This window comes from Excalfactoria chinensis, chromosome Z (assembly GCF_039878825.1).
Source record: "Excalfactoria chinensis isolate bCotChi1 chromosome Z, bCotChi1.hap2, whole genome shotgun sequence".
Taxonomy (NCBI): domain Eukaryota; kingdom Metazoa; phylum Chordata; class Aves; order Galliformes; family Phasianidae; genus Excalfactoria; species Excalfactoria chinensis.
The window spans coordinates 36,098,277-36,121,086 of record NC_092857.1 but is presented as its reverse complement, the minus strand read 5'-3'; the positions used below and the strand labels follow the sequence as shown (position 1 = coordinate 36,121,086).

At 43.4% G+C, this 22,810-nt stretch overlaps 1 protein-coding gene across 3 annotated transcripts in view; it reads left to right on the top strand.

Annotated features, from left to right (window-relative positions):
- DAPK1 (death associated protein kinase 1) overlaps positions 1-2,560 on the top strand; it is an 86,971-nt gene extending 84,411 nt beyond the window's left edge. For all 3 annotated transcript variants that reach the window (XM_072359907.1, XM_072359909.1, XM_072359908.1), the window contains one exon: positions 146-2,560. In XM_072359907.1, coding sequence (XP_072216008.1) covers positions 146-1,378 — 1,233 coding nt within the window. In that variant the 3' untranslated portion in view covers positions 1,379-2,560. The remainder of the gene's footprint in view (positions 1-145) is intronic.
- The last annotated feature ends 20,250 nt before the right edge of the window (positions 2,561-22,810 follow it).

Sequence of the window (22,810 nt, the reverse complement as noted above, 5' to 3'; positions counted from 1 at the left end):
GTATTTGCAAGAAATCAGAATGCAGTTTGGGTTCTGTCAGCTGTGTTATTTAAATGATTTGGTCAATAGGTTATGAAGGACAGAGTATGGACCATCTTCTTGTTCTTCATAAAATACCAATAATAGCTTTCCTGTTTATAAACAGATTAACATTATGCAGAGTGAAACAGTTCAAGACGTTGTACTTCTGGATCCTCGCTGGCTCTGTTCAAATGTCCTTGGGAAAATCCTGTCAGTAGAGAACCCGAAAGCTCTCCATCACTATAGAGGTCGATACACTATAGAGGACATACAGCGTCTGGTAACAGATAGTGATGTGGAAGAGCTGATACAGATTTTGGATGCCATGGATATTTGTGCAAGAGACCTTAGCAGTGGGGCAATGGTGGATATTCCTGCTCTCATCAAGACTGACAATCTCCACAGGTCTTGGACAGAGGAGGAGGATGAGGTGCTGATTTACGGTGGTGTTAGAATTGTTCCTGTGGAACATCTTACCCCATTTCCTTGTGGAATTTTTCATAAAGTTCAGGTGAATCTCTGCAGGTGGATTCATCAACAAAGCACCGAGGGAGATGCTGATATACGTCTGTGGGTAAATGGATCAAAGATTATGAATCGTGGCGCCGAGCTTTTAGTTCTGCTTGTCAACCATGGTCAGGGTATAGAGGTTCAAGTTAGAGGACTGGAAACAGAGAAGATCAAGTGCTGCTTACTTTTGGATTCTGTATGTAGCATTATTGATAACTTAATAGCCACAACCTTACCAGGCCTTTTGACGGTAAAATACTACCTTAGTCCTCAGCAGCTGAGGGAGCGTCATGAACCAGTAATGGTCTATCAGCCTCGAGACTTCTTCCGTGCACAGAGTCAAAAGGAGACGTCACTAACTAACACCATGGGGGGATACAAAGAGAGCTTTAGTAGCATACTGTGCTTTGGGTGTCTTGATGTCTACTCCCAAGGAAGCCTAGGAATGGATATTCATGTTTCAGATCTGAATCTGCTTACCAGGAGAAAACTAAGCCGACTTCTGGATCCACCTGATCCCATGGGCAAAGATTGGTGCCTTCTTGCCATGAACCTGGGCCTCCCTGATCTTGTTGCGAAGTACAATACAAATAATGGAACACAGAGTGACTTTCTGTCAAGCCCAGTCCATGCCCTGCTGCGGGAGTGGAGTAATGCTCCTGAGAGCACTGTAGGAATCCTAATGTCTAAGCTGAGGGAATTAGGTCGCAGAGATGCAGCAGACTTTTTACTCAAGGCATCTTCTGTATTCAAAATAAATTTAGATGCCAATGGTCAAGAGGCTTATGCTTCAAGTTGCAACAGTGGCACATCTTATAATTCAATTAGCTCTGTAGTGTCACGGTAAGAAACAGGTGTTTTGCATAGATATCCTTTTTGCAATTTGAAAACGTGAAAGTACAAGAGTTTCTGTACCTTCTCTATTATGAGGTTTTACATCAAAGGGTCTTTATCCTTCTTCAGCACCACCTTTTTATGCTTAAACTTTCTACTTCTGGCTGAATTGTTGCTTTTTATTTGATCTCTTAAAGGCTGGTGTACTTCTAATGTGTTAAAAGTTATTACAGATACATAACGTGCTGCTTAGTACTGATGTTTTAACTGGAAGTCTTTCAATGCTGGGTGTACCACAACTGTTTTATAAAGTAATTCTCCCTGTAAAAGGAAAGGGGAGAAGAATAGCACATATTACATGAAACATGTATTTCTTACATCCTTTTTTATTATTATTATTTAAATGCTGTCCTCTGTTTAGCATTTTTTTAATGTATTTGTAAGGAGGGAAATCCACCTACGCTTGTAATCAGTCTGCCTGAATATAAGACCACATTGTTTTTAGCTGAAAAAGCGAGTGCCTTTTGCAGAAGAGGGAGGTTCCATTGGTTTGAATGACCCTGCTGGAGTTACAAGAACATGCTACCTCTGTTTCACTGAAACTGTCTGCATGCTTATCACTGCAAGTGGTGCTTGCCTTTTAATTTTTCCCTTATTTCTAAGACATTGAAAATGACTCATTTAGAGCATTCATGTGCCAATACTGTGGGTATGGATGTGTGATACCTAATCAACTTCAATTATAGTCAAATCATAATGTGAAAACCTCTTAACCTTGCCAATTACCACGCTTCTTTATTTCCATTTACCTCAGGTAAAAGTTTGTTTCATTATGGAGTTCAAAAAGGATGTACGTGTGTTAGATACTGCAGAATAATGCTGTATAGCTGTCAGTTGTCATTTGTGTATACCAAATGGTTTTTTACTATTAGATCCTAAGTTACTTCTTGTACTTGAAGATTTTAATGGGGATAAAAACAAAAGGACACAAGATTTCTTGCAGTGAGGACTTTAAAAATGATATGAGGGGATATGGCGCATTCTGTTCTAAAAAGCATGTAATTTTAATGGTGCAATGTGTTTGTGTGTATATATTGTATGTATATATATTAATACTATTTTTTTCCTTAATCTTACCATGTAGTAAAATTTTAAAGGATTTTTCTACAAATAAATTGTTGCTTGTTGCATCGCTTTTATTTGCATTCTGTACCTCAAGTGGACCAAACCTCCTCTTTTCCTTACAACCACAGTCCTGCAGAGGCAGTGCCTGACTTCTGAAGTTGTGACCACCTCCTGTGTCACATCAGTACACTGTGGAAGTATTTGTATTTTGCTTTCTCAGTACACTGTGGAAGTATTTGTATTTTATCAGGTGGCCCCTCTGCTGTGGAGTAGCTATGGTTACATTTTGACAAACAGCAAGCCAGAACAGTTCACTCATCACTTTTTCTTTAATTCAACAGTGAAAACCATAACACCGGATGCAAGTCTGTCATTGGGAAGCAATGTGTGTTGTAAGTGTCGTTCTTACTGTGTCAGAGCCTATGCATGGTGGTGGCTCTTAGAATAACAATCTGCTCATCATTGTAAGGGTTGGTTTTGCTGTTACATGAATTCTCGTCTTCATACACTGACAGCTGCATGGCCACTGGCTGCACTCCATGCACACAGCTGTGCACGATGCCACCTCTCTGTGTATACTGCAGCACTGCACTGCATCTTACACTGAGTTTCCTTAAAAAGGTAATTGCTGTTTCCCACTGCTTTTTGTATGTACTTTATCCTGTCTATATTACATCCTTCCCCTGACATCACTGAGCTCCTTTGTTAATTTTTTAATTTTTATTTTTTATTTTTTTGAAATGCCCAGTCTGCACTAAGAACCATACTTAATGAGCAGTCCAACCTTCAGGTACCTCTGTGCATTTCTGCCACAGACAAAGTGAGCTCAGGTTCTTCCTCCCCCCACCTCTGCTGTGAGTTGCTCACTGAAGAGTCCTGTTTTCTGTAGGCCACTTCAGGCAGCTTTGCCTGCATTACTGCTTAACCACCACCACACTCTGCCTCCTACCTGTGTACAGCTGGAACAGTTCTGTCACGTTCTGATATGCAGATGGGTCTTGCTTGTTTTGTAATACCTCCAGGTTTTGTAGCTCGTTTGTTCAGCCTCAGACCTGAAGGTGAGTCCAACCTCTGAGTTAGCTTTGCTGAAACTGTATGTCTGCAAAGGACTGGGACTGGCTAAATAAACTGTGCGAGAGTGCAGGACGCTGTGTGGTGCCTTTGGTGTTCAGGTCTGCCAGTAGTGTCTGCTGTAGTGGATAGGAGAGACTGGAGATAGCAGGTAGCTCTTCACATGCTTACCTCCCCAAATGCTTCAAGGATATTGAAGATCTATGTTTAACTTAAAAACCTGGGGCTGTTATGATTTTATTATTATTATTATGGTTTTCCACCCTTCCCAACAGTATATTCTTGTCAATTCTACTGTAAAACGTAGCCCTGGGAGTAGTGAATGCTGTGATAGATCTTTGAATGGCAGAAAATGCTTATTGCATCATTTCCAGTTTTTATGGTGACAGGTTCAGGAAAGTGAATCACTGTCATAGGGTTGCTTTGGATTGCATTCCTGTAAGTCATGTGCCATATTACTGAGATTTCAGGAAAAAAATCACAGTTGTTGTAAATTATGATTCCAACAGAAAAAGTGATACAAGTGACCATTCTTAGCTCTCTTCAGTGGTTTCAATTTTACTGATTTGCTATTTTGTCTTAATGCAACAAAAAGCTGAGCTTCATTCCTCGTTTTTTATGGATGTGTTGGAAAGGCCCTGACTCACTCTAGAAACGTGGGTGGTGGCATCTTAAGAAGATATAAAAGTTTGGCTGTAAATTTTACTTGTTTGTGCCATGAACAGACTACATAAACTCAGCTCCCGATACTGAAACAAGTAAAGTCGGATACTGTCCATTAGAAGACTCCTCTTCGCAGATGCATGATTTGATGATATAGAGGTTAGTCCCGGTGTCCATCAGTAAGACAGACAAACTCAAAGATGCAGTGCTGAAGACCAAGACACATGATAGATGGTCCTGCAGTTCATAAATTTGTTACTGAAGTCTGAACTTAAATTCTGAAAAATCATTTTTCCACACAGAGTATCTTCTCCTAGATGTGCAGCGCTATGCATGGGATAGGGGAGCACTTTGTGTTGCTGTATTAGGGGCTGATTTTGTTTCTCATGGGAGTTTTGCTGTAGACCCAGCTGGTGAGACTGGAAAGATGTAAGATCAGCAGCTCTATGCAAATTTCTGAGGGTGGGGCAAAGAAGGGCATCTAGAGGTGACTGGGGGTGGAGATGGGTATAAATTACTGTTTTCACCTTAAGAGAATGTAAACCAGAGACAGCCACAGGTTTCAAGAATCTCATGATTCAAATGATTGAGAAAGAGTTATGAAACTACAGGGATTTAGCAACCTTAAAGCGTAAGGGATTAAGAGACAGGAGGCTCAAAAGGGAGCCAGACACTTGCTTTCTAAGCATTCATATCTTTCTAAAGCACTGGTGAAACTTCTCTTGCACTGGCTGCATTCCCCAACCCTAGCCAAAGTTATTTGTTGGTATATTACATCTTTTGTTTTCCAAAGAGGCTGTGTTGCAGCGTTGTTTAAAAAAGATTCCTTGATTTGAACCATGTCACTGTTTCAGTTTTGCAAATGAAATTGATGAGGGATGCACAAATTGTAACTCCAAAGGCAGTAAATGAAGTGTGCTGTGAGCTGAGACCTCTCTAGGTTTTCAGCAGACAGAGCAGTGCAGCACCTTTGAAGGTGGCCTGAATGTACTATGAACAGAATTAAAATGTTTCTGCTTTAACTAGCTTGTTATAATACACAAAATCAGTACATGAAACCACAGGTTCATTTCTTCGTATTCTCAGTCTTTCTCTGACTTGGAAGGCAAGGTAGAAGGCCAAAAAAACGCGTGAGTTTTCTAAAGCTGCACAAACTTCACCTTTGTGACACTGGGTCTCCAGCAGGGAGGGGAGATGTAGACAGAAGGATGCATAGCAGCAGTTCGCCCTAACGAGCTTCACTGAAACAACAGGCCAGTGGGCAATGCTGCCTCCAAGCTGAAAGAGTGTCCCTGTGCCCTGGTTTGCAATAACCAAATGGACAGCATTTCTGAAGCACCCAGATTGCCCTGAGGTGAGGTTCAAATCCAAACTATGCCTATTCAGTGATCATTCTTGAAAATGCAGCCATGTTGCTGATACAGCTGGGTATACCTAGAAAACAGACACCCTGCACTGAGGATGCCCTGCCTGCTCTCTTGAGTCCTGCTCTCACCATCTCAGGACACCATGCATCAAACACATTCACATCTCTATGCAGAAAAGAAGACTGAAGGCAGTCCTTTGGGGCTGGCAAAGGGTGCTGAATAAGAAAAAATGCCTAGTCTTCTGCAGCTTGCTGGCAGAGAGGTTGGCAGCCAGAGCCATGCTGTCTTCTCCCACAGAACTGTGACATTTCTTGTAAGTGCTGGGGCACTTATGGCAACTCTACGTCTGGGCTCAGGAATATGTGCTCAATCCTTTCAGCATGGGTCTCGCACAGCAAAGCTGAGAGGTGCCTTCCCTGCACACTGCCACAGCTGGGCCTTGCCAGCCCAGACAGCTCAGGATGTCTGTGCTGGAGGAGAGCGGAGGTGCTCTTACTGCATTTCAGTGCTACTTGCATGAATGAGTAAGAGCTGACATGAGACACCAGCATGTGGTATGCAGCAGGGAGCAAGAAGTTGCACTTACTCTTAAAACTGCTGAAGAAAGCATGGGAAAGAAGGGCAGGCTTCATGTCAGGGTGTCAGCCCATACTGATGCTGTTAGAGGATTGTGAGTGACTCTGAGTCACCATGTGTCTCACTTTTCAGCTGCCCCTTCCATTGCAAAATCTGCTGGTTTAGCACAGCCACAAAGAATACTTTCATTGTTGTAGTCTGTTGTCTCCTAAAGATAAATGAGTCTCACAGGGGCATTCCCTCTGCAGGTCAGATTACGTGTCCATGTGTCTGTAGCAGAGTGGATCAGATAAGTAAAGTGAGTGCAAGGAGAAAGATCACTTGCTGGGAAGTAAGGGATATCAATAAATCCTGTAAATCCTATGTTTGCCTGCAAAGTCCTACAGCTGTATAGCATTGGCATCTATATCTCTGTTTTTTAATTCTGACATTTTATTGATTTAAATGCACAGAATAGTTACTCTGTGAAGTACTGAGCACTGTCAGCTACTGCTGAAGCTAAAGCTTTCATTCCTCTGGAAAACAGAGGTCAGTAGGTCTTGAATGCTGTGGTAAAGGCAGTGTCTGTGCACATGAAAGCTGGAGACAAACCCAGGTGAGCTCCAGAACTAGCTGCTTCTTTTCTAAGCCTATTGTGTGGATGATTTCATTATCGCTAAGGTGCATATCTTCAGAGTATGCAAGAAAGAGGTTGCTTAAGGCATTTCTACCCATTTGATAGCTAGGACTAGATTATTTGATTATTGAGGTAAACCCCCACCCTCTAGCACTAAAGTGTTTTGAGTCAAACATTTCTACAGAATTCTGGGGACTCTTGGTAGTTGGAGAGTGGTGTAACAATTAGGCTGGAAATCGTGGAAGAGGATGAGTCACTGCAACCAAATTAGCCCTGTATTAGGATGGGATTAATTTCCTTGGATGCTCACAGGCAGAAGGAAGTGCTGCTTGCAGCTTTTAGACCTGGGAGTCAAGTAGCAGTAAGGATTACAGAGGAAGCTTGAGGCAGGGACATGCAGCAGCAGGCTGCTTACAGAGGTTCTGAAGGGAGCCATGTGGGCACTTAAATTCATGGATTAATGCAGTTTTAGTGCATGCTCCAAGAACAGATCAAGACCCAGAGCTTAGAAGTGCTGCTGGGGTGAGATGGCTTTCTAGATGCAGAATACAACCTTCTTATCCCAGGCTGTACAACCTAGCTAAGGCAATGGTTTTTGCCTGAGAGAGAAAACAGGAAGATGACCGTACTGGCTGTGGTTTGGATGTATGGGGCAGGTGTATGTACCATGCTTAGCCACAGAAAGACACAGAGTTACCACTCCATTTGCTCACCAGTTATCAGTGTTCTTTTGTTCTTAACAGCAGAGCAACTTTTCAAGAAGAGCGGAAAGTCAAGGAGGGCTAGAACAAAAACCACTTGCCCAGTCATGATTCTGTGGTATGCAGCTTAGATTATCTTGTTTCTGACAATGGTGGCTGCAGAAGCTCCTGTAGCCACTAAAGAAAGGCATAAGTGACAATAAGAAATTCTGTTGTTCTTTTATTTATTTATTTATTTATTTATTTATTTATTTATTTTAATGCATCGAGCTGCACTAGGGATATCCAGTTACTTAAAATGCCAGTCTTCATATATTTGTGCAAGTGTGGTGATTTCATAGCTGCCCTACTGGACACTGCTTGAAGATATGGAGTGATGCTGCATGGATGCTGAGACATTCATCCCGCAGCATGAGGTGGACAGAGTGGTGCTGCTGACACCACTAGCTGCCCGGCACAGTGAGTGCTGTGGGCCTCAGCCCTCAAGACAGACCTCACCAGTTGCAGAAAAGAGTTTTCTACTCATAGAAACTACTCACAGAGACTGCCTCCAGCCAACACTTTGAGTGGTAAGTGAGGTAATATGCAAATTGTTTTTTTCATAACCTGATATAAGTACCTCCTTTAATCCACCATCAATCTGGAGTCACTAGTCCTTGCAATGCATCTTTGTAATAGGAACTGCACAGCAGCTACAGCTCCTGTGTGCCACTGTTAGGGGTAGAAATGGATGAAGACTACCTGCCCTAGGAGGCACTGCGAGACCTATCAACCTGCATGTGCTCAGTTTAATTGAAGCAAGAGGTTATTCCTACACCTGAGCAGGCCAGCAAAGGGTGCCTATACCATTTCAGCCCTGCTGCTAGAATCCACCAGGCCAAAAGCTGCTGCTTGCTTAAAGATTTCAATTTCTAGCTTAGGAGAACTGATCCACAGGCCCAATGTCTGTCCTATCTAAGAGTTTACATTACTCTATGTAGCCTACCTTTTATCTGACTGTAACTCCATGTGTTAATCCAGCTGAGCCAAGCTTCTAAGAGTGAAGAATACAAACAGTACTGATGACAGTTCTGAAAAGCGGTGAGACTGGTTGCAGGTGAGGTCCTTCATTTTCAACAACAAGGTGTTTTCATTCTCTTTCTGCAAATTTCAGTTTCAAAAAACCTGCAGGGTCAAGTCATTTGCCTCTTCAGACCTAAGGAATGTAACAAGGCCTAGAAAATTTACAGGTGGGATTATACAACAAAAAATGACTTTAAAGATTGGGCAGTGAAAATGGCTTGAAGCCACAGTGGAGTGGAGCCAGGCTTGGGCTGGACAAGTCCACTCCTTCCACTCCTCAGCAGTAGCCTGCAGCAGCTTCCTCTCACCCCTGCCTGGCCACGGGACTGTCCTGAACATACTGTGGAGATGCAAGAGCTGTGGTGTAAGCTACCTGCAAAGGAGCACCCTGTCACCCAGGTTATTTCTCTTATTTGAAAGAGGAGTAGTGATGGAAGTAGAATAGGAAGTTAAAAAAAAAAATATAGGAAATATGCAAAATTAGTGGCTTCTCCATCTTCCAGATGGTAAAGTGCTTGAAATTTTTGATCAAAGGTGCAGTGTTCAGATGCTAAGGACTGAAATTAGAGGCTAAGGCCACAAAAAGGTCGGTGTTCTTGAAAGAAGAACAGATTTCACAGGCTTTACCTGTGTCACAAATACCTGCAGTCTTTCCTTCCAGCTTAGTCCATCAGGGCACCAAACTTCAGGAACTATGTCAGATTCAAGAAGCCAGATAATGCTCCTCCTAACCTCTGCTGCCTGAGGCTTCTCTGTGATGACTGGAGACAAGCAAATATAACCTGCTGGACAGCAGGAATGCAATAATAGTTAAGTGTTGAAATAGCCAGACTAGAAAGCATGCTGATGGAGCTCACCTTTGTGAGACATTTATACTGCCTTCTGTACGGAGGAGAGGTAGTTTTAGGTGTCACTGGGAAGCAGAGACAAACTGCTCTTCTTCCCATTCTGCATTATTTTTTGGCCAAAAAAAGACCTAGGGGTACTGGTGGTGGACATAAGCTGGACATGAGCCAGCAATGTGCACTCGCAATCCTGAAAGCCAAGCATATCCTGGGCTGCATCAAAAGAAGTGTGACCAGCAGGTTGAGAGTTCCTGCCCCTCTGTTCTGCCTCACCTGGAGTACTGCATCCAGATGTGGGGTCCTCAGTACAAGAGACCAAGAGATGTAGACCTGTTGGAGTGCATCCAGAGGTGGGCCATGAAAATGATCCACAGAATGGAACACCACTCCTAAGAGGACAGGCTGATCGAGCTGGGGCTGTTCAGCTGGGAGAAGGCTGCAAGGTGACCAGATTGTACTCTTTCAGTTACAGGAAAGAAGGGGACAGGCTCTTTAGCAGGGTCTGTGATGATAGAACAAGGGGAAATGTCTTCACGCTCAGGTAGGGTATATTTAGGTAAGATATAAGGAAAAATCTTTTACAGTGAGGGTGGTGAGGCTCTGGAACAAGTTACCTAGTGTTGTCGTTCATTTCCTGTCCCTGGAGACTTTCAGGGTGAGGCTGAGTAAGGTCCTGGGCAACCTGAGCTACCTGTGGAGTCCCTGCCCATTCCAAGGGAGCTGGACGACATGGCCCTCAGAGGTCCCTTCCAACTCTAAGGACTCTTTGAGTCTGTGGTTACCCACCTTGAGACTGTGACATAGGTGGGGCTCAGAGTGGCCAAGCACCCAACAAACACTGTATGAACCTGTCATGGGTTAACCTAAAATCTACCTGCACCCATGACAGGGGCAGTCGGCCTGCAGGCCGCTGGCCCAGAAAGAATAGGGAAAAAAGGGAAAAGAAAAATAAATACAGCGGCAACAATCTAAGGAGGCACACTTATTTACTAAACACTATATCGGAATACAGAATAACACAATATGATACAATATAATTGGAATTAAGGTTAATGAATCAAGTAAAATAGGAGAGAGTGAGTCCCGAAACCGAGAGGCCTACTGTAACTCTAGGCGAAACGGCTGGAACGCTCCCACACAGCTCCCCCCTGGCTGGCAGGATCCAAGAGAGCGAGTCCAGCACTGAAGTGAGATTATATAGTCCTGGTCATATGACTGACCGTGATGTTCTCTGGGACATTCAGTCTTCTTCTGTGAGCAGCACATTCGTCAAAATTATCTATGCTTAACATGATGTTATGATGTGGAATACTGATAGCAAAATTACAACATTGCAAAACCATGACAGGACCACAGAAGTATGGTAGGGCAGCCTCTCTAAGTACAACAGGGCTTGTGCAAGTTCCTGGACAGCCCCGTACATCCCGTGCTGGCAGAGCCAGCTATGCCAACTGCATGGGTCATCCTGTTCTGCTGGCCTTCTAGGCATCCTGCTCCACGTCACCTGAGCTTTCCTGTAGACACACTGCAGAGGTTGGTGGAAAGCAGTAAACAACACCAAGTGTTTCTGCAGCATGTGTTTGGGGCAGAGAGAAAAGAGCAGGTGCTCTGCTGGGTCACTGCCACAGTTTCAATCCACAATCCATGCTTTCCAGTCAGGAGACTGCTGGCAACCGACCAGCAGTTTGTCCAAGGCCAGTGCCTCATGTTTGCTGGACAGTTTATGCACATGTGTGTGTGTTTGTGTTAGTAACCATACTAAGGACAGCCAATGGGGGTTATGTGTCCTATTGCAGGAACACCTTTGTTTCCAATTTGTTTTTAATTCTTTTTACTTTTATTCTCATTCTGGATACTTTTGCAGCAATGGGGAGACATAAACAAAGTGTGTATGCAAATAAGTGAAATTACAGACAGGCTGTCTGAACTCCTGCATGGTCTGGCATGGAGGAGATGTTGACCAAGTTCTTGCATAGCTCAGGCCAGCGTTCCCATCTCAGCACTGTAAGGTTTCTGAGTGATTTTGCCCGAGTCCCCTAAGCAAGGCAAAAGCTGCTTTGTGCGGAGGGTGAGGTCCTGTCCAATACATCATCCACTGCAGCCCCATCCATTAAGCTTGCACCAGGCTCCATGTGTCCAGGCATCCCAGCCCACTGCTGGCCCTTCAGGCCTGGCCTGTGGTCTGGTTTGCTCACTGCTGTGGCTAGAAGCCAAGGGGCTGCTAGCAAGGACAGGGCCAAGTGGCCTCTTTTCAGCAGTAATGCTGGCCCAAATTAACCTGAGCTCTGTGTGAAAACACCCATAAGCAGTTTCCATTTTGCCTCAAACTAAAATTTTATCCACATCATCGTCAAAACTGGAACAAGACCCATAAGGATTAGTCTTCAATATTTGTTTTAGGTAGGATGATTTTCACAGGCCATGAGGTCAGATGTCAGTGGCCCTTGGCAGAGAAGGTGCATAAGAAACCTCACCATCACCCAGAGCAATTTTCTGCTTCCTTGTAGGATCATCTCAGGGCACACTTCAGTCCTACAGCAATATTATGGCCATATAGGCATGGTATAAAAATATCCTTGCTCAAAAGGCTGGACTTCAAATGCTGTATCACAGGTATGAGGAGGGGGATAACTGGTGGCACAACTGGAGACAGATAAGGCAAAGAAGAAATATGATGCTACTTTCTCACAGACATTTCTGTATAGAACTAGTCTGCAAATCACCTGACCTCTGTCTCTTTTGTTATACCCAGCATCCATATTTAGTCTGTTCTCATCTGGATTAGTTGCTTTCCTTTCAGTAAGAAAAGAAGAAAAATAAATGATTTGATATGCAGCAGCCATTCAAACACTGCTTATTAAACACACATGATGAGCAAACTTGATTAAAAATCAAAGTATTTCTAGACAGTGAGCCTCAGTTTTCCTTTTCTTACCAAATATCACCACTAGGTTTCTCACCTAAGTCTAGATTACTCTGGAACTGCATTAATTTTAAATAAAAACATGTATGTGAATTAGAAAGCTATTTGTCCAGTATTTTGATAAACACCAGTGAATTTAAAGGATGCTCTCTGTTCCTGCTTTTGAGGTCAGGTGTTCATTTAAAGTCCCTGTTCTTTACAGAGGATGTCCAGACTGCCCTACAGTGACTGATAGACAGCACAGGCTGTCCCAGCATTTTCCTTCTCCAGAAGAGCAACCCAAAGAGCCAGAGCAAAAGATACCTTGGTGCTCAGTGCTACGTACTTTGTAACACGAGTCAGGGTGGGTTTTTCCCCATCTTCTAGCTGCTTATGGAATTCCAGACAGTGTCAGAGTACCACAGGCAAGGGAGAGCTTCTCTCTGAGTGGCCGACATTGACTCCCTGAGGAGGTTGCAGTACCTTTCCTTTTGCTGACAGCAATAGGTTTGAGGCATGACACTCTCTGAAGAGGCACTGGTTGTACTCTTCATACTGAGGCAGTCACGCTGTATGTGGAGGAGAGGTGACATACTACTTCTGGAGTACTACTTCTGGAGTACCACTTCTGGTGTCTCTTTGTCTCTAGATAATCAGTATGTATATTAACGAGGAGTACACAGAAATGACTACAGTTCTATTCATCCATAGGTTTTATCTTTTATTTGCTTTGCTGTATGGAAAACAAAACAGTATAGCTTTTGGTATATTGCCATAGTATAGCTTTTGGAGTCTGTATTAGCAAAATACATTCCTCTTCCCTTCTAAAGCAAATATAACATCAAAATAAATAAATGAGAAGCACTGGGCTGTGTTGTGGGATGAAGAAAATGTTGGGTACTCAACCCCCTGAACTGGAAGGCAGTGATGGGGAGCAGAATCAACGCCTCACATTTCAGGAGAAAACGGTTAGTAACCTTCTATTCCACCCGGGCTGTCATAAGTCCATGAAGCCAGATAGGATTCTCTTAATACCAAGGGTGCTGGCAAAAGTGATTCCTGACCTGCTTTCCACCATTTGTCAGCCAACTGAAGAATTGTCAGTGTATGCCCGTCTACAAGAAGTGTCAAGAGAATCTGGAGTCAGGAGGATCTCCTTACCTATCAGCCTGAACTCAGTTTTGGGGAAGGTCATGGAGCAGATCATATTGAGTGTGATCACACAGCATGTGCATCACAACTGTGGGACCAGGCCTAATCGGTGTGGGCTCATGAAAAGCAGGTCCTGCTTGACTGACCTAATCTTCTTTAATGATGGCAGACCTTTCTATGGATGAAGGAAAGGTTATGGACACAGTCTACCTAGACTTTCATAAAGCTGTCTCCCACAGTGTTCTCCCAACAAGTTGTAGTCTGTGGCTTGGACAGGTGTATACTCTTTGCTGGATGGCCAGGCCCAGAGTGTTCAGTCCAGCTGGCAACTGATCACTAGTGGTATTCCTTACGGGTCAGTACTGGGACCAGTCCTGTTTAATGTCTCTTGATGATTTGGATGAGAGGATTGAGTGCACCACCAGTAAGTTTGCAGATGAGACCAAGTTGGAGTAATTGTTGAACTTCCTGAAGACGGAAAGGCTCTTCGGAGGGATCCAGATAGGCTGGATTTATGGGCTGTGGCTAATAGTATGAATTTTAAGAAGACTGAGTGTCAGATCCTTCACTTCAGTCACAACAACCCTGTGCAACACTACAAGCTTGGAATAGAGTGGCTGGAAAGCTGCACAGAGGAAAAAGATCTGAGAGTATTAGTTGACAGCTGACTGAACATAAGCCAGCACTGTGCCCAGGTGGCCAAGAAGGCCAATGGCAGCCAAGCTTGTATCAGAAATAATGTACTCAGCAGGATTAGGGAGGTGACCATCTCCCTGTACTAAGCGCTGGTGAGGCCACACCTTTACTATTATGCCCCTCACTACAAGAAAGATATCAAGGCCCTGGAGTGTGTCCAGAGAAGGACAGCAAAGCTGTGAGGGGTCTGAAGCACAAATCTTAGTGGGGAGTGGCTGAAAGAACTAGAACTGTCCACTCTGAAAAACAGAAAGCTCAGGGGAGACCTTATTGCTTTCTACAACTCCCAGAAAGGAAGTTGTAATGAGGTGAGAGTCAGCTTCTTCTCCCAGATAACAGCAATGGAACGAGAGAGAATGGCCTCAAATTGTGCTAGAGGAGGTTCAGATTGGATGTTAGGAAAAATTCCTTCACAGAAAGTGTGGCGAGGCATTGGAATAGGCTGCCCAGGGAGGCTGTGGAGTAACCGTCCCTGGAGTTGTCCAAGAAATGTGTGGATGTGACATGGACAGACATGGTTAGCAGGCATGGTCCTGATGGTTCAGCAGTTGGACAAGATGGTCTTAGAGATGTTTTCCAATCTTTATCATCTATGATTCTATGAAAAGTCCTTGAGTTTGGTACAGATATGGGAAATTTTATTGTGTCAGTGTGTATAACACAGACTTTCACACCCATTTCTAAAGTGTTGAGGTACAATCTTTACATTTCCAGTGGTTAAAAAAAAAAAAAAAAAAAAAAAAAAAAAAGAGTAACAAACCACTGGCTGAATCTGAGACATTTTGTGTTGGAAGACAGAAGGTCATCTTCCTTATCCGATATGGAAATGAAAAAGAAACAACAATTTCTACAAGAGGAATTTCAGGTGAGAAGGGAAAAATGCTGGCAAGTAGGTTTCCCTCAGCAAACAGTTCTCAAATGTTTGGACAGGCAATTCTCTGTGTGATCAAACTATGTTTTTTCTCTCTTCTTTTTTTTTTTCAATTAAGTGTTTAAAGGTGTTTTGTTTAAACTGTTCTAAAACTAGCGCCTGTGGCCAAGTGCAGGAAAAAAACAACAAAAGAGCACATGTAGGGCTAAGCTGAGGAGTCACTCAACAAGGGTGTGTGAAGATTTCTCACTGTACTTTGAAGGGTTTTAAACACTTGTAGGAAAAAACCTTAATTCTCTTGAAGACTGAATGCAGAAATGCTTATGTTAATATTTTTTCTTCCTGGAGGAAGTAGTCTGTAGATGCTTCCTATCTCGATCTCATTTTCACCAGACATTTTCACCACTAAGATATTCAGTGGTGGCCTTAGTGCAGGATGGGGAGTGAGGGACGCTGCAGCTCTGCAGCTCCTCTGGCCTGAGGGCTCCAGGCTGTGTTTCTGTAAACCTCTGCAAAGATACTGCAGAGATGTCTGCAGTGTTCTGTCTGCCCCAGAGGTTTTCCACTCTCAGCCCCCCTGGCTGCCCACCAGAGGCTGATGTCCCCCTGGGAGCAGACACCCAAGCTCTCCCCAGGCAGCACTGACCTGGCAGCAGCCCTGTCCTCTCTCAGCTGCATCAGTTTGCTTATCAGCAGTGTGGGGGGAAACAACATGTGCTTTCCAGCATTTGTTGATGTGGAGAGGCTGCTGATGGACACCCACAGCTCACAGGCAGTGGCAGACGCTATAACCCGTAGCCCAGTAGACACAGATAAGAATGTCCAGCCCTGTTGGTCACCCAGGAGAAGCAGGAGATGCTGCAAGGGGTTTTCTGAGGGCATCCAGTAGCCTTCGTGTGGTGCAATGCATACCAGTCAGAAGTTCTTTTAATTGCCATTGCCACATAAAAGAGAGGAGATGCTGCAAGAAGATGAGATAGTGAGAGGTATAGAAGCAGTGTGGACCCTTCTCCATCAGTCATGAGCAGCTGTGCCCTGTGGGCAAGGGTGCTTCTGCCGCCTCCCACACTAAGTTCATAGCAGTCCTAGAGCCACCAATGCTTGTTTTCTCATTCCCGATTGTTAGAAGAGTATTTGCTACAGCTTCTGTCCTAAGAGCCATCCAGGCTAAAACTGCAGGTGCTGCACTTTAGTATGAATCAGCACATAAATATCACCACAGTCACTGCTTGTCACAAACAGGTTTATTTCAAAATGCCTCTTGCAACACTCGTTCTTTGGCTGCTCTACAGCCAGCCCTTCCTCGACTACATTGAGTGCATTTGACTCTGGAAGGAAAGAGGGACTGTCTGGGTTTGTACCTGCCACCCTGGAGGCACAGTCTGTTCATTTCACCTATGGAAAGAAGAGAGGGACCTCTCATCTGGCCATTTCATAGGACAAACAAATGTAGTGATTTCACAAGGTGAGACTTTGCAACACAACCACATACCTATCACATCCTGTTTCCTGCATGGCTGGTGCATGGTGTGCCCTGGTGGCACAGGGGGAGAAGGCCAGAGGCAGCAAATGCACTGCTACATGGGCTGCTGCCTCTGCCCTGGAACATGTTTCTGCAGCTGCTGAAATGCAGAGTGCAGCATGCCTCAGCCCCTCTCCCTCCCCTTATGTTGCAGCATGGAGGGCACTGCAGCACAAACTCTGTGCCTCAGCAGGAGGGTCCTATATCTCTTCACAGCCCCTTTGTGCCTTCAGGTTATCTGTCAACCAGAGTAAGAATCTGGTAAACAGAAGTACAAATCAAAAAACCATGCTGTGAACTACTTAATAGGAACCCATTAACTGGCAAAGTTTGTTTAATCACCTTAGCTGCAAGCCAAATATGTCATGTGCTACCACACTCACAAGGCCCCTACTCAACATGCCTGCACATCTCTGTAAATGCTTGGCTTAACAGGAATGTGTCTAAAAGCTCTTCGTCTTTCAAGGAGAACTCTGACTCCTGCAACTATCCATGCCAGTAGGTGTGAATTCATCCACTTCTATTCAATCCCACTGTTCTGTGGCTTGTACTGTCCTTTGAGTTACCTTCTCCATACAGACAGATAGCTGAGCATTTTTGACAGGAGAATCAACTTGAGAAGAGCAGCAAGAATTTTCAGGAATGTTGCCAACACTTACCACTGGGAATGCTTTATTTAATCAATGAAGGGGGGAAAAAAGCTCTTTATTCCAGTCTCAGGAAGCTGTGAAAAAAATGAAGTTCTTCAGGTGACAACAGAAAACTCCAGAGATGCTGTAGAAGAAAGTACATAAGGAAAGGCTCAATGACAATTTAGAAAGTGTATGGAGTCTTGTGCCATGCTGCATGAGCAGCAGCACCACCTAAGCCCTCAATTTGGACCTTTTGGACAGTGGTTGCACAAAACTATGAAATATTGCTGCAACACCTGTGCAGGTCAGTACAAAACATAATGATCCTTACACTCTGCAGAAAGCATATCACCTGCAAAAACTGCTGCATGGGCTTAATGGCAGCACTGGGGCAAAAGGAGCAGTTCTTCTCAGCAGTCTCATTGGGCCTCCAGAGCATACAATGTTGCTTACAAAACCTTATAAAATTGCTAATGTCTCAAGTTCAGGGCATGCATAACAGAAATGTCAAGTTACCCTCCATTTAGTCCTCTGGAAAATACTGTCTTACACTGTTCAAAACATAATTTCTCCAGTAAGACTACAGGCACATGCCCATAACCGAACATGTTTCATTTTGTAGTCTTCAAAAAATTTAGTGTTACAGAGCTGAAAAGTTGAAAAAATTTGAGATACCATATTAAGAGTGGATAAAAGACTTAGCTTTATCAGCTATTTCCTAAACAAAAAGGACTAGCTCTGTGACCCCTCTGAAGCAGGTATGTTAGGTGTAAGGTTCTTGACCTTGCAAACATTTAAATATATATATACATATGGTTTATTGATTTGAGTGAGTTTGCAGAATTACAGGAAACTACCTCTGTGGATAACCCTACAGGTCATGGTTTCTCGCTGCCTACAGAGCTGGAATGGCTGGTAGTTCTTGTCAAATGTTTTAGAAGTGGCATCTACAGAAAGTGCCCTCTTTTTAAAACCTATATTAAATAAGGGATTACTCATCCAGTATGTTGCACTTTTGTGTTGATCATTTCAGCCTAACTACTTCTCTAAGGTGTTTGATTTCTTTTAAGCAACTGATATCATTATCTTGATAGGTTTCTGCTACTGATGGGAAGTAATTGTTGCGTCATACCTGGCAGTCACAGGATTCTCAGTCTTTACAGTGATTTCACATGCCCCAGAAGACTTCAAATAGTCAAAACCAGACAAACACAAAAGCATAACTTAGGCTGCTTTTGCCTCCCCACAGACTGCCCGCTTGCACGGGTAAGGATTGTTCTTCTTAGCCAACACAGTCCAGTTTCCTTATAAAAGATGTTCCAGCAGCAGTTTGTGTTTCTTGTTCTTCCTAGCTACATTGTTTCAAAAACCTGTCTGCAGTAGTGGTAAAATGTAGCCATAGACAGAATCTTGTTCAAGTAATTGAGAAAGCCAGCTATGGAGACTGCTGGACAACATGGATGAAGGAAGAACACAATTTTGTATAATGAGAGATGGCAGGGCAGATCTGAGAAGTTCTCGTTATCTTTGGACCTCTCTTTTGTCTCTGTTTCTCCCTAGGATATCATAATCCTTTGTTTCCTATAAGTCTTCCCATCCACACTGGACAACTGGGAGCTGCGACATGTTGTACATGCTGGGATGGTGAGTTATTGCATCTGCAACAATGCATTGCATTGTTGTTTTGTGTCTGTCTGGCTTCCACTCAGAGAAGACTCTCTCTTGGTTTATTCTCACCTTCAGGGCAAGCTGGAGATCTCTTCCCCTGGCCAATCTGCTCAACAGCAGGAGGAGGGACATAGGCACACAGATGATGTCAGCTGCTAGGTATCTTATTCTTAGGAGAACAAGATTAAGAACAACAAACAGTGTTGGTGATCTGATTAAAGGGAGCATAAGCAAGGCAAGCATGAACCTCACCACTTATTTTGCACTGGCTACCTATCAAACTCATGCTGATGCTCTTTGAGCTCAGTCTGTCATCCAAAATCCAGGAAGAAAACTCTAACTCCAATGCAGTGTTAGGAAGTGGCATTCCTTTATTCCTCATGATAGGTACTGGGCAACTTGACAAAACAAGCAGTTTGCTCTCAGAATTCAAGTTCTACATTTAAATAGTTAAGACATGCACAAGCAGCACACTGGCATGTATATTCATTATTTCCAACATTGCATTAGTATATGGTAGTGTCCCTCTGGGCATGCATAGTTGCATCTAAGGTGGTCCTGTGACCACTTCCTTTCTTCCCATTTTTCCATTATCAGCTTTATCACAGAGACTTTTGGCTGAATTATAGCTGTTCTTCCCCAATTTGGCAAGCTTCCATTGCTTATTAGGCCACAATGAGCAATTTCCAAAGCAGTATATGTGAAATCCAGGGAAAACGTCCTTGCACATGTGGAGGCAAAATATAAAAGTAATCTATTATGACTACAGTGCTTCTTGTGAGGCAGAATCATTGAGAAAACATGAGGCTGTTCATAAACCAAGCAAAGCTGAAGTGGAAAGTTTTAGAACTAACACTCATTTATTCCTTTTGTTACACTAATATATTGGCCTTTAAAATAATATACTGATCCCTATTGCTAAACAAACCAGCCTATATCAAGCTTATATAGGGATGCAAAAAGCTGTGTGTTTTGCTGTGATTCACGTGAAACTGAGTATTTTCCTGTCCTTCCAAAACAGGAAAATGGAAAAAGCTAGCTGTGCTGAATTTCTGCTTGTATTTTTCATTCATAAAAAAAAGTCCTTGCTTTGTGGTACACACTCCTTCAACTCAGTGAGAAAAACACTTGTGCTAGTTACTTCAAAACTCTTTGGGTAAGGTGAGGTAACACTGGCTGTTCCCAGAACCAGAGAGAGGGATGAGCAATTAAAGCACAGAAATCAGCAAAGAACAGGCAAACAAGATACGTGTGAAAACAATTGCAAGTACAAAACTGAGGATGAGGAGAAGGTTGTCCAGGGACTTGAGGGAAAAACCTTACCAGGTAAAAAAAGTCTCACCTATTAAGATCCAACCAAGTCTGTCTATCTGCAGTCTTATCAGGAAAAAACAAAACAAAACAAAACAATACAGCACACTGCACATGGGTTTGTATGAATGTATCTTTGCTGTTCTGTGTGAGGGCATGGACTCAATGTCTTCCACAGCCTCTGGATTTCTCAACTGGATTTCTATCTTGTTTGATTGTTTGTTAGCTCTTTCCTTCCTGACTCTCTCATCTAAGAGCTTGAGGACTAACCTTTTGTAGTCAGGCTGCGCATGCACACAGATCTGAGTGCCAGGGCTAAGTGCCAGTGCCTGCAGCAGAGGAAACCCCTGAGGAAGCCCCTGAGCAGGGAGGTCGTGTCTGGAGTAGCCAGGCAAATTGATATCTGTGGTTCTGAGAGGCCACACTTCCCCACTCCACTTCTGGGACCCCACAGCATGGCTTTGTCAATTGGAGTAGCCCAGGCTGGTTTCACTCACACTCACAAACACTCTCATGTTTTGAACAGTTGTCTGTTGAATCAAATCCAAAATCCTTAACAAAAGCTAAAGAGGGAGGGGCCAGCACTGTGTTTGGATTACACTGTGTGCTCAGCTGTCTGCCCGGCATGCTAATAGGAAGTGTTTGGGGCTCTGTCAGGGGGGCAGGAGCCACCTCAGGCACATGGTATTGGGAAAATCCTTTTACCAGTGATGGGCAAAGATTGGATTTCTGCATCAAATCAAGGCTATTGTACGTAATCTATTGCAAGTCAGCGTGTAAAGCAACCTACTTGGCTGATACTTGAGGCCATGGCTTCCAGAAGTGCTGCCTGGGGAGGGGGAGATTTACTACTAAAAGACACTGGCACATGAATGGTGAAATGCATGTTTGAGCAAGCTCAAATTTTAGACAGCTGGGCAACAGTCCAGCACAGCTGTGTGGAACCATGGGTACCACAGCATTAACCCTATGCTATCCCCCTCTCCTAGCCCTGAACCACTAAGCATCAGGAGATTGCTTTCTTTAAGACAAAAGGAAGACTGCTGGTGGGCATGAGATTTGACTGTATGAATACTGTGTCAGCTACTCACTGTTCTCTGCAAGCCTAGGGGTAGTGTCTAGAAAACTCCCTGTGTTTGTTTCCATAAAGAGCAAAAGGAAACTGCACTAACTAATAGCTGCTCATGAGACAAGCTGGAGGAACAGCAACTCAGTTCTCTGCGCTGTGAAGGCTGTGCCATTGCCTTGTTATGGAGTCATCAGGACATTACATGTTTAATGCTGTTCACTAACTAATTTAGTATTTTAAATTTATTAATATTTTACAACATTTTCAGCTTCATCCCACTTCCAGATGAATGTCCCTTCACACACACTCACTTCCAGAGCCTCTGTAGGAACCAGTATAGACTTCCCTTTCCTACAGCTGTGCTGTCCTGTATTTTCAGGGTGTACATTTAGTGTGCACCACTGGCAGAGGGTGCATCAAAGATGTAGAGGACAGAGGAGATTCTACTCCACAGATATTGAGGAGATTCCAGTCAAGCAGATCTTTGGTGACCATAAAGGTCCTGCAAAAGACACAGTGTAGTGTGTTGGGGGCACATTAAAGAATGATTATAAAAATGGTGATTAAAATACTTGAAACAATTACATCAATTTGGCAGCAATTACCAGCATCCTGGTGTACAACGCACTGAGCTTGCTTCAGCAGGACCTCAGAAACAGGCATGGTAGTGCATATTGCACTCATTTATACTGCATCTGTCTGCAAACCCAAAATGAGCTAAAATTTGCATGCGTTTTTATTAGTCTAAGAGTGAGAAAAAGGAACACGTTATTATTTCCCATGCCTCTGTGAAGAGCCTTGAGTGAAAAATCTGTGGGTCATTCATATTACTTCACTGCCAGCAACACTACTTTGTTTTCCCCCTCAATCTCCCCTGTTGACAAGGGGGAATAGAAGCAATTGTGAATCACCTTTGCTCTTACCCAAAAAGCATGTGAACTATTTTTTATTTTTTTTCCTGTAAGGAAAATGAAGTTTAAATCAGTATTTGATTGTTTCATTTGCCTCTCCCCTTTTCTGTAAGTAGCTTTTATTTAACCTTCCCTCATATGATCTATTAATGAAGTCCAGCCCGTAACTTTTAAGTTTAAAAATAATTCCTCACATCACTCACAGTCTCTAACCTTATCATGGGAAATGCTTTCCAGCACGACAACTTGCCCTTTAGACAGCCCTGCTCTGAGAACAGCAGGAGACAGACAAACAGATTTTCTTTCATCCTCTGCAACTGTTTGCAGCTTCTTGCTGAAGCACAAACATTGCACTCAGGGACTTAAAGGTTTATACCTCTCTGAACTTTATTACTACTTCCTTTTCAAAACAGAAACTTTGGCCTTTATTTCTTTAAATTCAAATGGATATGAAGTACTCCCCCAGGCCCTCTTGGAATTCTCTTAGAATGCCTTCACTGTAACCTCTGGAGTAAGGATGCATAGTAAAATATCAGTCTTAGTGAGAGGAACTTTACAACACAGACAGGATTTGCAATTTCCAGCCTGTTAGAATAAAAACTTTAAGAAAGCAAGGAAACAGTAACTTCTTGTGTGTGAAACTTGCAGAGAAACATTTCTAACGCAAGGGAGAAAAGTCATCAAA